The following is a 15,592-nucleotide window of genomic DNA, read 5'->3' on the forward strand; positions in this document are numbered from 1 at the left end:
TTTTGTTCTATTTATTGATAACTGTTTGTTTGAATCTCTCAACATTTTACAACAGTAGCCAGGTGGTGAAGACAAGAAAAAAAATTAAATTACAATGTCACTTGCAATCGCTACTTGCACTCTCCGCTACCTGTGACGTCACTTGCAATCAACACAAATCGTGCATGTTGCCAATGGAGACAAGACGCTATGGTGGTGATTAAACGATTAAAACCAAATTAGTCGGCCTACTAATATAACGTACAGGGTCCTGCAAGAAAAAGACAAGACCGGCAAATCTGTACGCAATGCACAAAGTCTTTCGTTAAGCATTTTCCTCCTGTAGAAAAAACAAACACTTAATATGGCATCATGTATTAAGATACATTAAGTTCAATTAAAAGACCAAATTCAAAATATAGTTATTATGTAATGTACTACAAGGCAAGTAGATAGCTATGAACACAATGCGCAAACTTTGTCCTCCTATACAGCAAAACGCTTAATGTGGCCTAATAACAGACTAAGATGATAAAGACAATTCAGTAGACCTAGCCTATATGTCTTGTTGTTGACTCAACATATATACAGACCAGCAAATATGAACGTGCATTATGAAATGCATTAAGTGATTTTAAACTCCACACTCCAACTCCATACAGGCAAGCAGACGAGTACAGAACGCAGTGCGTTAAATTGTACATTAAATGTATTCCTCCTATAGAAAATCATTATAAATAAAACAAATAATGTAGCTTAATGGACAAAGACAGTGATATAAACGAGTTGTAGACAGTTTATTCTATATGGAAAAATGCTTAACGCGAAACCTTGCGTGTTGCGTTTATTCTGGGCTCACCTGCGTGCCTGTACATATTAGTTATGTATTTTAATAATGTAGAGAAACATATTGAGTTTGGCCTTTATCATCTTAGTCCATTATGCCACATTTTGCGGTATGTTAGGAAAATACTATATACATATTCATTAAAATAATGAACTGTAAATTTTATTTGATATTTTAATATCATCTTAATACATTAAGCCCTGTTAAGTGTTGATGTTTTTCTGCGGGAGGAAAACAATTAGCGAGAGACTGCGCAAGCGTTCATACTCTGCTGTTCTGGCCACGGATTTGCCAGTCTTGTCTTTTTCTTGCAGGACCCTGTACGTTATAGTACTAAATTAGGTTTAATCGTTTAATCACCATCACAGCGTCTTGTCTCCATTGGCAACATGCACGATTTGTGTTGATTGCAAGTGTCGCAGGTAGCAGAGAGGCAAAGTAGCGATTGCAAGTGACATTGTAATTTAGTTTCTTTTTTCTTGTCTTCGCCACCTGGCTACTGTTATAAAATGTTGGGAAATTCAAACAAAAAGTAATCAAAAAATTCAACAAAATAAAAAATAAAGACTGCAAGTGATGTCACTAGTGGAAGTGCAAGTGTCTGAGAGTGCAAGTGCAAGTCTGCAGCCAGACCCTCTTGAAAAACGTTGCAACTTGATTTTATAAAATGTTATAGATGTATGTACAAATGAGAATGAATATGATCTGATCTTGATTTTCTAGTAGTTAAGTCAACAGTTTTTCAATAACTAAAGTATATGTAAAAGAATGGTATTTGGGTTAAAAAGTGTCCCGGTTGCCAAGGATAAAAGCACAATTATTCACATCATAATAAATAGCTAACTTACTTTTCCCTTTATTGACATGACATGGTTTGATTCAGATGGTTAATATTTATATGGTTTAAATAATCATTTATAATGAAACTATCATATTTAAAAAAAGTAAATAAATAAAGTATATTAACCAAATATCATAACAAAATTTATATTTATCGTGAATGCTGTACAATAAATTATTATAGTACCTCCTTAAGCATTTTAAGAAACTTAGAGAATTTGTATTTTTTCATTTTTATTTCTGTATTTTTACAATGAACATAGTACAATTAACAAAATGTAAATTATTATTTTCGCAAAATAAACAGAAAATAGTACAAACAATGTTTCTGAAGTGATTACATTAAACAAGTATTTACAAGTATTTAGATATTGTATAGAGTGTGGGGTATAAGGCCCCTGTCACCACCTCATACATTTATATGATTTTTAAATAAATAAATCACTTTTTTGATTTTTTACTTGTTTTTCTTTTGTAAACAAAGCTTTATAAATATGGTCTTGCTGGAAAATATGGTCATGCTTCAAAAACTGTATCATACCCATGTTATTCATCAAATTAGCATTTGATCGGATAACATTTTTACCATCAATCTGGCTGGGAGTAACTTTTTCAAATGTTGCTGTTATGGGGCGGTCACACTACACTTTTCATTGACTTCCATTCATACTCATACGAATGTGGGAGAGAAGAAATGCAAGCACATGCGAACAGGTTTCACATTCCAGCTTACTCTAACCTGCAAATCATGTGAAGCCATGTGACCAAAAGGAGATTGATGAGGCACGGCGTGACCTCATAGCTGAATTTAAAGAACATTAAAACTGCAGTGATGTAGGAAAGTGGTGTAGATTATTTTTGTAGTATGTTTTTTTTCAGTTTGTTATGTGTTGATTTTGTGTTTTTAAAAAGATGCTGCTGAACATGGACGTCATATCATGACCTCTGCAGTGTTCAAAAAATTTGAAGTCTAGTGTGACCACACCTTTAGAATTTTTTAAGTAAAGATCTGCCATCATGATAATAAACATCATATGAGGTGCACACAATCTGTTATGCAATCCCGAAAAATGCAGCTAGTAATAGCTAACCTTACTGTAGATAACTATAGAGGAACCTAATGAGAAACTGTCTTTTTAGACCATGATTCCAACAGATGCCGCTGACATGCCGATAACTCATACTAATGTGATTTAAAGTAGCCCGTAGCCTGTACCCACTGCCTTGTCAGGTCTGCAAGTTCCATTACTCACATAAAGTCAAAGTGGCAGCTAAATAGTTCTTGTTTGGTAATCTAAAGGGATTGCTTATGCACCTGAATAACCTTTAGTCCATTCTACATATGGTATACTGTATGTTTTTCTTTGTTTCTTTCTGTGATGACATAAGACAAATCATACATATTTTATGTACATCAAGATTTTTTTGAATAAAATTTGCTATTGAGCCTGAAAATCGTATCTGTTTGTATAATGAGATTTCAATGACCGTTTTTCAAAGATTTAAATATAAACCATTATTGTATCACACTGAGGATGGCAATAAAACACCATCCCTTCATCATCAAAACATCATCCCTCTCTCTGTCAGTCTTGGGTACTTCAGTATGAGTTTTGATTCACTCAATTGCAAGATATGCAATTTAGTCCACCATCTAATTTTGAGAAACTTTGATGCACAAAGCCTTTTTACACCAGAGGGTTTCAAAGGGATATGGGAAGCACTGTACCCTTAAAGAGAAAATTTCCTAGAAAAGAGACATTTTAAAAGATTTAGGAGGTGCTGTGTGTGGGGTTTAGGGAAAGGCTATATCACCAATGGCAACTTAATTTGGCAGAAATTAAAAATCAGCCGATTACAGTGCACTTCTGCAGTTTTTCTGAAATCATTTGAGATTGCAGTAAAGAAAAGGGTCAAATGTTTAGTGGCTGCAGTATAAATTGCAATGAAGTACATTGCAAGGTCAGTATTGATGCAGGGTCAAGGACAAGAAAGCAATACTAGAAGCAGATAATACATGTAAATCTTAGTTACAGTTAGAAAATAAATAGGATTATAAACATTTGAAAGGTGAAAAAACATTTTGACTATTGATATTGAATGCTGTTTGTCCGATGAATCTGGACATAATAAAGAAATTATAACCCTATAATAATAGGTGAGCGACTTGTCCTTTGTGTAGTAAAATGGCTGCAGTGAGCATGAAACCTGGGAACCAAGTATCCAGTCTAAACAACATTTTAATAATCTGAAGAACATTTTTCCAATAGAGAACCTTTAATGCAATGGAAAGTTAGAAGTCAAAAAGAGCTTTATTGCCAAGAATGTTTACACACACAAGGTATTTGTCTTGGCGACAGGAGTTTCCTGTGCAGACGAAGAAAGTACAGACGTAGTGCAAACATACATGAAAGTGCAGACATACAAAGGAATTACACAGTAGAGATGAAATATAACATTAATATTAGAAAAACACAAAATGAATTTAATTGTTTTAATGAATGCACAGATATGTTATTTAGAAGAGTACAGCTTATGTAGTTTACAAATATACAATTTTCAGATGCTGTGTATAAATGTGTCAGTTACAATAGACAGTGTTCCATGAATGTTAAAGTTCTTTATCTAACAATTAATGCCAATAAAGAAACTTTATTTTAAGAGTCCAAAACAATAGATATATTGTTCAAAATGAAGGCAAATATTTGGAAACGTTCTGGTTGTTAGTAAAACATGTTCATAGTTAATATGATGAACTTAACCCTATTGCACGTTTGGGAGAACTGACTTTATACATCCACTAAAGATCCCCTTGTCACCAAAAATGAGTCAGAAAAATGAAGTTGGTTGTGAGAAAGCTATAACATAATTTGTATGCAGATGCCACTGTGATATTTTGCTATCTAATGCATTCATACATTATAAAGCGTGTTGAGGGCCCATGCAGTCTGTAATACAGGTCAGATGCACATCATGCAGAGCACAACATTAGGGGAAGTCAATGTATTCTTTGACTGTATGCATTAGAGTCAGTGACTCTTCAAGAGTGAGCTAGCCTAAACTCTTTGCATTATCAGAGCTGGAGATAAATCCTCATTAGCATATTGCTCCCTAGCAACCAGAACATGAACAGGACATCTGTTGTTCTGTATCGCTTTCTGTCAAACAAAGCAGAAGAACAACAGATTATCTCATTACCTGTCCTTCAACTCACCTTTTGACCTGTCTCATAAAGGTCACTCAGTGCTGATTCATGCTAGTGACTTGATTTTTGGATCTGTTAACCAAAAACATGAATCATTATGCCACTTTAGCAGGTGGATTATAATAGGTGGATTATGGGTAGGAGTTACACAGACTAATCAACTAGTCGACTTCAATGCTCTGCCATGACTCTTTAAGCTTGACGTCGACAAGTCGCTGGTCCTATAGAGGGCACAACAGGATAAGAAATATTTGAAGGACTTCCACATTTACGCTACGTTTCCTAACAGTTAAAATGACAAATAAATGTATACTCCGAAAGCTCCACAAGACATGTGTGATTATATTACTGGATGCTCGAAATTGAACGGGAGAAAACACATTCTAAACAGCTTCTTGTACAGGTAAGTTAATCGCCATTCTCATCTAATGCGTTGCTGCACTGTAACGCACACAAAGGCTACAGACAGAGGCTTTTACGTTATGCGCAGATTGTGCTCACAGAATCATTCAGCATGGAAATGTACTGTCAGCACTGTTCTGTGAATTCTCAATAAAAAATTATAATAACTTAGAAACTGAAAAGTTCATGCATGTATTTGTTGATAACTAAATCCCACAGCATCACTACTACTAGAGAGATGCTGCCGTGTAGAATTAATTCACACACACAATTGCTCTCACTAATGCATTCATATAAATTACTCTTTACTGTGCTACTTTATCTATTTCTGATTTAGAACGAGCAGAAATCTGTGAGAAATAAAACGACCCAAAGGCAAAAGAACTGATAAAAATGTGCTATTATAGGAGCAATAGCCATGTGGGCAGTGCTGTCATATGCCATAGCTGTGCACAAGGGGTTTGTCACAGCTCCAGACTTATTTGTTCATCAATGACGTCATCAGCGACTAGCTGACTTAAACTCGACTTTCATCACATAAAAGTCGACTTTAAAAAATCAGATGTCATTCAACCCCTAATTATGAGATACATTAATTAAAATATTCATTCTAAAAAACTATAACTGAACTAAATAAAGTGTATATTTTTAATATATTTATTTATTTTATTGGTTTATAAAGCACTACAAAAATTTGAACTTTCATATATTACTGAATGTTTGTCAAGATGAGGTTTCTTATCTTCTAGTTCTGGTCGTTTAGTACACTATTCAGTGAATCTTAAGTGATTCAGTGGTGCTTCTTTTAGAAACTTTGCTAAAAAAATAAATAAAACATTCTACCAATAAAAGTTAGACAGGCTTCAAGCATTCATATTAAGGGGCATATATTGATATCAGTATTTAATTGATCTTGATATTGTGTAAAATCACATTGTCAGTGTTCTGTGTTTTTATGTTTGTAATTTACCTTGTGAAGCCATTTGAGCTGTTTATGTAAAAATTGCTATAAAAGAAAGTTTTATTATTAATATTACTCATATTTTTAATTAATGTATAAACTAAAACAATGATTACTGTGAACGGAAAAAACAAATAGATTCATACTGGAAAAGCTATTATGTTGCTGAGCTTCCATCATGGTACTGAAGAATGTAGTTAGTTCATTATTCACTTCATTCATACCAGAGTCCACCGAACTACTACAGCAAATTCATCCATCTTTACAGTGATCCAGTTTCATTTATCTTCAATGCTGTGTTGAGGTAAATATGAACGTCATCCTGACCATTCTCACAGGCCAGAATACAAGACGCCATTTATTTACTTGCGACGTTGCCATGTTTTGTAAGCCATTACTGCAGTCCGTTGTGGTGCATGCTGGCTGGGGTGTTATCAGTCTCATTTCGTGGGCAGGTTGAGGAATGGTGTTATTAGCTAAAGGGCCGCCTGAAGGTTAGTGTTCATATTGATGGATGAAGAAGGGATTTAGCTTATTTCTGTAGCGTTACCCTCACACCATGGAAGAAATACCAACAAGTCAAGCATAGGGAAATGACCCAGCCTCACAAACTGTTCATTATAAAATAAAACCTGAAGGAAATTACTGTCCTATCTCCTTGCTCAAAGCTCACTCTTGTGTCCTTTTTCCCCTTTTCCATGCCCCTTCCCTGGGGTTCAGGTGCTTCTATTAGCTTACTTCATTAAGTGGAGGTTGATTGTCTTTTCCTATGGGACCTTTTTGTGATATATGCAATAAGGCTGAGTGAGGGATTGTGGGAAACCAGTGATTAACTGTGGATATTCAGATGGGCACTGTTGGTTCAGAAGCCGTTGCTTTCTCAGGCTTGCTTCAGAAACTCTCGACAATGGAAACTTTTACATCTGAGAAAGATTCGTTAGTCATCTATCATGCAGTGTTGTCATCCCACGCACCATTTTCCATTACAGCCACTAGATAACTTATCACAAATGTGATATGAAATATGAGGCTTTACTTGGCTCGCTTCATTTCAAAGCAGATGTTTCTGAGGGCACTCTCTTACAAGCAAGTCTCCTACAGCGGTGCACTAAACTGGTAATTAGCTTTGTTTACACTCTGAAGAAGCTTTTCTCTGTTTATCCCCCTCTTCCTTCTTTGAGAATGGTTGATAATAGAAATACTTTTCACATCATTAATGAAATAGTTCACCTTAAAATGTATTTTATTTACTTGACGTTGTGTTGTTGTAAACCTATTTGACTGATTTTCTTCTGTGGATCTGTGTTTGTATTTATTTATTTATTTATATTATTATTTTTCATGAATTTTATGTCTTCTAAATGACAAAAAATCCACAAAAGTCACGTTTTCAGTGATTAACGGCTTACATTTAGGTCTGTTCCTTGCACAAAGCTTAAAAGGACTAGAAAATACTAATATATACCAATTTGATGATAGTTTTTGTAGACTTTTTGAAGCTTGACGGCTTCGGTTCTCTTTCATTGTCACTGCATTTGACCATTTTATTAAGGGAAATTTCTCCTTTTGTGTTCCATGGAGGAAAGAAATTCAAAAGGGTGTGGAATGGCATAAACAAGATGAGTGAAGCTTTCCTTTAGGAATATAACAATAATAGTGCTATTTGCATTTATCAGTACTGCTTGTATTCCTGTCACCACATTTGTACTCAGCTGCAAACCATAAGAGACATTTCAGAGCTAAATGTGTTAACACACATGGATCAATAAACAACAAATGTAGAGAAATTTATCATAGTATTTTCCTGTACTCTAAAGTGTGATATGTTTATACAATAAATGTATGTACAAGATGGATCATTTTTATAAATCTAGACAGCAGGTTTTTTTTTTTTAGGTACTTCTTTTGGGCATCTGTGTTTAGAAAATGTTTAGAAAAACATCTGATTTAGACATGTTTTGCTTAAGATCAGTAGTCAACTAGCCATTCATACCACCCACCAACGAATGTATTATGAAAATATGTAGTTTTACCCATCTGCAGGATAAATGCATGAATGAATAATGTACCTTTTTCTCCCAGTTAATTGGTCCTTCTGCGTATGGTTGCCATTATGCATGAGCATTTACAAATCTTTTCAAATCCATTTACAAATCTCTCTCTTTTTTTCCTCTCTCCAGTTTGTGGCTCAGCCAAACTGTCAGCAACTCTTGGCCACACAATGGTATGACGGTTTTCCTGGCTGGCGGCGCCGTCACTGGGCAGTTAAGCTGGTCATGTGCTTTATTATCGGCCTGCTCTTCCCTGTCTTCTCGGTGGTCTACCTGCTGGCTCCAAAAAGCACGCTGGGGCTCTTTGTCAAAAAACCCTTCATCAAATTTATTTGCCACACAGCCTCCTACCTCACCTTCCTCTTCCTCCTCCTCCTGGCTTCACAGCACATAGCACGCACCAACCTACACATGCAGGGCCCTCCACCCACTGTGGTGGAGTGGATGATACTACCTTGGGTGCTAGGTGAGTATGACAGTGTGTGATGTGGATAGCTTACATTTTGTTACATAGTAATGATGTAATTATGATATTGCATATAGGGTGAGCAAGTCAACACTGTAATAATATTCCTCAAATATTCTGCTCAGGGATTTTTACTTATCCGTTAACCTTAACCCTAAATTATAAAGTTCTGCAATTAGTTAAGCCTGAACCATTGAACATACAATTATCTCAACTTTATGGATTATTTCTGGTTTTGGAGTGATATTTATTGAAGTGTTTTATTTAGACATTTAAGATAAATTTCACATTGACCTACACTGACTCAAACTGATTAATAGAATTCATTCAAAAATTTATATTTTCCAGTAATCACTATATAGTACATCCCAAGTTAATTACAAAAAAAAAATTATGTTTTGCTCGTAGGCTTTATATGGGCTGAGATTAAGGAGATGTGGGATGGAGGTTTTACTGTGTACGTCCATGACTGGTGGAACCTGATGGACTTTGCCATGAATTCTCTGTATTTGGCCACAATATCTCTAAAGATTGTGGCGTATGTCAAGGTGAGCTCCTCCTGTAAATGTTTCACTGTCGATTCAGTCATCCACACTCACACTAAAATGCACGCGAGCACATGCACGCAGACACAATCCAGACTACATGACCATCTGCAGCTGTGTTAGTCACCCTACATGAAAGGGGTTCAGCCCACACGAGTCCCTTACAGCATGTGTGTGTGTGATGATAAATGGTCCAAGACGTATAATTTATGTTCTGTTTTGTGTTTTGACATGCTCTCAAGAATTACATTTACAAGCCATAAATGTTTGTGTGAATGTTTGTGTCAACGTGTATTAGTAATTTATAATATGATTTCAAAATGTGGGAGTTCACTGTAAAAAAAAATTAAAATAAAAAAATTAAATTAATAATAAAAAACGTTTTTAAATTGCTAATAGTAAGAGTATATTTTACAAGAAAATAGTATTTCAGTTTTTTATACTTTTTACACTTTTTTTCAGTGTTGCTTTCTTTATTTCTTTGTAATTTGTTTATGTTTGTAATTTTTTTCAGTGTCGAGGGTAAATTTATTAGACAGTTAATATTGTGGTCTTAGTCCCAGTAGAGAACAGAATTTAAAGCAAGAAGAGCTAAGCCATGCCTTGCACAGCTGAAATCCAGCCTTATTTCTCTGCCCACTGAAACATGGAATTGAGGATTGTGCTGAGGGGAGAAGGCGTCTCGTTCCACCCTCAAGTGAAGTTTAAGCAAAAAGCTCAGGAAATGTCTTAAGAACCTGTTAAAACTGTGCCTGGAATAAGGCATATCCAGAACAAAAAATAATGGAAGAATTTCCCCATGCTGTAGCTTCCGCATTCTGCATCTTTTCCATTATTTTTTTTGTCTCTATTGTTATAGCACCTGATTCACTCTAGGAATTATGCAGATTAGGTAATGGTGCAAACACACCCACATTTTATGTGTTAATTGCAATTTGCATTGCAATTTTAATGCACCACTGCAATCCAGGCATTTGAAGCAACTCTTTAAAATGGCAAAATTGTGCTCAACTACACAGTACATCACCATACATGACAGTTATCAAACTCTTTTCCATCATTTGATCATCATTTGATGAATTACTGCTGCCATGATCATTGGAAAATGTGCACAAGCATCCTTTTTAAATGCAATTACTGTCATCTTCTGTCAGTGGTAATAGCATAGTGTTAATTGCATCAGGCAAGTAAAAAAGGCAATACATTCACGTATGTGAATCTGATCAATTGAGCCACATTTGAATAAAAAGGAGGCTTATTTGCTAGAAACAAATGACAGTGACTTGGCAATGAATTTAAATATGCATGATGCAGCGCTATACCGGTCCATTTAGCACCTAGTTATGTTGAACTGTAGGTGTTAAAGTACATGAATAAGGCTAAAAATGGACTCTTCACAAATGTGCAAACACTTAGCCAACTCTCTGTATGTATGGTCCAATTGTACATACACTAATGATTACAAATTTATAAAATAGGTTACCATTTTCAACGCTGATAATCATAAGAATTGTTTCTTGAGCAGCAAATCAGTATATTAGAATGATTTCTGAAGGATCATGTAAAATTGAAGACTGGAGTAATGATGCTGAACATTCCGTTTTGCCACCACAGAATAAAATATATTTAAAAAAAAAAAAATTATTTTAAATTGCAATAATATTTCAAAATATTTTTTTATTTTCTTTTCTTTACTATATTTTACTATTTTTGAATAAATAAATGCATCCTTGGTAAGCATAAGAGTCTTGCACTACTATTAATTGTTTGCACTATACATTGCATAACTAGAAGCAATTGTTTGTATGTAAAGTACATTTTAAACTTAAAGGTGCAATGTGTAATATTTACAATCTTCAGAGGTCTTTCAGAGGTGTATAAAGACCTTACTTAATGAACTTTTATGTTTTTATTACCTTAGATTGAGCAATTTCTATCAACATACACCACGGGTCCCCTTACATGGAAGTCACCACCATGTTTCTACAGTAGACCTAAATGAACAAACTGCTCTTCGGAGTGCGTTTTGTCACTTTGTTGTTCTTGTGAATAAAACACTGACACAATGATGAACAAGTACACTAACATTCGCATTACCATCGATTTATTGAATATTTAAGTAAATATAATTCCTTGATTTACCTTTGTAAAGAAATCTCATTGCTCTCTGTTGTCTTTACCGATGACATCTTTACCTGTGTAGCTAAAATTTACACACTGCACCTTTAAGTCGCAGAGTTTTGCACTTACTTGAATGCACTAAATTGGAACAACATAGAGTTCTAACAATGAAACTAAATGTTAAAAAATGTATAATATTTCTGAATGTTTTTATTTCCTCTCCAGTATAACAGTTCTCGTCCACGAGAGGAATGGGAGATGTGGCATCCAACGCTGATTGCTGAGGCTTTATTTGCCATTGCTAACATCTTCAGCTCACTTCGGCTCATCTCCCTCTTCACGGCCAACTCTCACCTTGGCCCGCTGCAGATTTCTCTTGGCCGCATGCTGCTGGATATCCTCAAGTTCCTCTTTATCTACTGTCTAGTTCTGCTGGCCTTCGCCAATGGACTCAACCAGCTTTACTTTTACTATGAGACCGAGGCGGCAGATGAACCCAACCACTGCAAGGGGATCCGCTGCGAGAAACAGAACAATGCCTTCTCTACGTAAGTTTATTACTTATCTATCATATTATGTTATATATTTAGAAAGCCATTGGAGGCATCTTTAAATAGTTTAAATATAGAGTGTTGCATTGATGATGTGTTTGTGTAGGCCAACCCTAAAGTTGGCATCACCCCATGGTTTCTGCTTCCCAAAACGATTTTTCCATTGATTTTTGGATAACTGCAGAAAAAAAGAGCTGTGACCAACTAAAGTGTATGATTATTACAAATCATTGTAATCTTCACAAATGAATACAACTTTTATGAATTTTGAAGCATATATACTAAATAAAACCATCAGAAGTAAAAATTTACTGTTTTTGAACAATTTTAGATTGTTAGTAGTTTAAAGGAAGCTTCCTCAACGCTGTTTGTTTACAACGTGCATTCATCCTTTCTTGCACTGCAGCTCCAGGTCAGCCTCAGTCAATGCCTGATAGGGCAGCACTGATGCTGCTTCTGAATATTCATCAAGACCTTTTGCTTTTCCAGTGATTTGTCGATCAGTGACACATCAATAACCACACAATCATCCAACACTGCACAATAATGCAGGTTCAAGAATCACCTCATGAATATTTATGAGAGCAAACGTTGAGAAAGAAGAAAATAAATCTGTGCTGTGTCTCAGACTGCACAACTGCAGCTTCTGTGTGAAATATAAACATATATATAAACACCTGAAACATAAAAAAAAAACCTGATGTTGTTGAAACATCTGGGGATTTTCTTGCATTTCCGTCACAATTCTGTTTTTTTCTGTAGCTGCATATGAGCTGTATGTGGCATCACCACACCTAGATATCAAATCCCTTAAGCCACATCACATCAGAAGCAGTACGAGCTCCTTCAGGCTTTCTGTGGTGTTTTTTACTGAGACTCTCCTTCACAGATTAAAGTCTTTGACATTTGTGTGGTTTGGGCCTTTCAAAAAGACACACAAAAAAATTATATTAGCTTCTTTTTTCTTTCTTTTCTTCTTCTAATTATTATCATTATTTTAAAAAAGCCTGTATTTGGAAAATATATATCATTTTTAGATACTAATATTTACACTTTAGGTACTAAAATTAATTTTTAAGGTACTGATATTCAACCTTTAGGGGTAAAGAGAGAGAGCGAGAGAGAGAGAGAGAGAGAGAGAGAGAGAGAGAGAGAGAGAGAGAGAGAGAGAGAGAGAGAGAGAGAGAGAGAGAGTGGTTTAAGGAATATAAACTTGATTCAAAATGTATTCTCAAACAACTATATTTTACAAATAATTGTATATTTAATTTAAATTTAATTTAAATATATATTTTTTTACTTCTCAAATAAATGTATCTTGCTTCATGCATTTTACTGGAAAAATTCTGCTTAAAAAAAGCTTTTTTTTTTTAAGGGCATGGAGCAAAATAGGTTTCTGAGGCCTGATCTTACAAACACCAGTACACTCAGAACATATTCATGTCTTCTCTGTATTATTTTGGCCTTTTATTTCAAAAGCTTCAAATGCCGACTGAAAGAGCACTGAATGTGGAGGGCTGCTGGCTCTAGTGGACTACCAGTTGTTATGTCACTATCTCTGACAAGTCAGTGAGGTGCTTGAGGCAAACCTGTGTGCCTCCATTAGGGCTTCGCCATGGCATGTCTGTCATGGCAGTCCTGTGGTTAAGGTGCTGGCCACGCTTTATTTTTTATCCATTTATTATTTCTGTGACATTGAATGCACCAAAAATATAACATGGATGCAACCTTCTAAATCCTGCCCATGTGTTCAAAATGGCCACCACTATTCACAGTTTGTGCACAGATATATCGATGCCCTCCACAGAAATGTCATGCCCATTCAAACTGGAGTCACTTACCTCATGTCACATTTTTAGCTAGATGGATTTTAAGAAATCAAGCATCAAGTGTTAATCACAAGCATATCAAAATCAAATGAAGCAATCAAGCATATCTGTTTGTAGAGCATTTTCTTTCAATTACTTACTACTGAAATATATAATATTAATGAAACTAACCTATAGGAGATTTATACAGGTGGAGCTGGGGAAGTTGGAGGGTTTCTGAAGCACACTGCAGCTGATACAGCAAGCACTAGCTGAGTACTGTATTTGAATGTTTAGCACCAAGCTTATTGGCTGCTGATGTGCTCAGATTTTGTAAGAAACTATTGACCTATGCCATCTAGAGTTTCAGAACAGAACTTTTATGTATGTATACAGGGTGCAATTTGCCCCCCTCTGGTCTATCCATCCCTGCCTCTGCTGAATAACATTTATCCCCAGTGGGGATAAATACATCCTGCAAACCCGCTCTGATGTCCCGATCTGAATCAAATGATTTGTGATATGCGATCCGATTGGAGCTCTTTGAAACAGTGAATCATTTTGCAACGCAATGGTTTAACTGATATTCGGACTTTCAGAAATCTCTGTTGTGTTCTTTGCTCACTTTCTCTACATAATTTGTTTTTTGAATAACCGTGGACATTAAATCATTACAATTAATAGGCCTAACGTAGGCCTACATAGTTTTTATTAAGCTGAGATCACACTAAATACAGTTTTTGTCGTATTAAAAACATTTCACAAAAATTTTCAAAAGCACCCCACTGTTTTTTTCACAAATCAGTATTTATTTATTTATTTATTTATTTATTTATTTATTTATTTATTCACTATAGTTTAGAAAATTGTAATAAAATATGACAAATATGATTTGTGTTACACATTCTTGATAATGTCAGATAACACAAAGCAAAGCAAAAGCAGGTCAAAGTGTCTAAATAATTTTTGGTCCAAATTGTTTTATCAATTTTACTGGTAGTCCACTGTATGAAGAAATTTAGGGTATAATATGTAAATTTACTTTATTTTGCTATCCTCAGTTGCATAAATGAACTATAGTGTCCTGCACCCACTAGTTAAAAAAATATACAAAATTATATCTGGTGTTATTATATAAAAATGTGTGATTTGACTGTATATATATATACAATTACAAATCAATATTATCTTTGTTTGTAGTATGTGCTTTATTTTATGTGTTTGTGTGTAATACTATATATATATATATATATATATATATATATATATATATATATATATATATATATATATATATATATATATATATATATATATATCCAACACACATATACCCAAACGCACATGCACAGTAGATGTTGTTGGGGGTGTATTTGGCCATGTTTTATTGAGCCTAGGCCACAAAGTGAGCAAGGGCTGCCACTGTATGTGGTGTTGAGAATTAGAGGCAGTGAGACAAATTCAAAATAAAATACTTTTCTTAAATCTGTCATACTGGATTCCTGGACACAGCACTTTTCATTGTCAGTGTTCTTTCAATAGTCTTGCTGAGTGTTGCTCAACAGTCTTGCTATGTGTTTCTTTTGTACGCCTGTGCCACTGTTTCTCAAATCAAACTCTATCAAAGGCAGTCTAATACCTGCTTCCATAAGTGATCCACGGTGCTACATTCTTTCAGTTCTGCTTTTTTCAGTTCAACTCCTTTTTTCCAGTGTTCAGGAAACCACTTTGTATTTATCTCTGCCATGACTTTGATGAAAGTCAATGTTGAATATTTAATGTGACAAAAAAAAATCACAATTCCTTTCACCCTGAG

At 34.9% G+C, this 15,592-nt stretch overlaps 1 protein-coding gene across 1 annotated transcript in view; it reads left to right on the forward strand.

Moving 5' to 3' along the window:
- LOC132142312 (short transient receptor potential channel 5-like) overlaps nt 1-15,592 on the forward strand; it is a 106,182-nt gene that overhangs the window by 81,080 nt on the left and 9,510 nt on the right. The window contains exons 4-6 of the mRNA XM_059552099.1: nt 8,415-8,751; nt 9,160-9,299; nt 11,643-11,965. Coding sequence (XP_059408082.1) covers nt 8,415-8,751; nt 9,160-9,299; nt 11,643-11,965 — 800 coding nt within the window. The remainder of the gene's footprint in view (nt 1-8,414; nt 8,752-9,159; nt 9,300-11,642; nt 11,966-15,592) is intronic.

The sequence above is a fragment of the Carassius carassius genome, chromosome 6, assembly GCF_963082965.1.
Source record: "Carassius carassius chromosome 6, fCarCar2.1, whole genome shotgun sequence".
NCBI classification, from domain to species: Eukaryota; Metazoa; Chordata; class Actinopteri; order Cypriniformes; family Cyprinidae; genus Carassius; species Carassius carassius.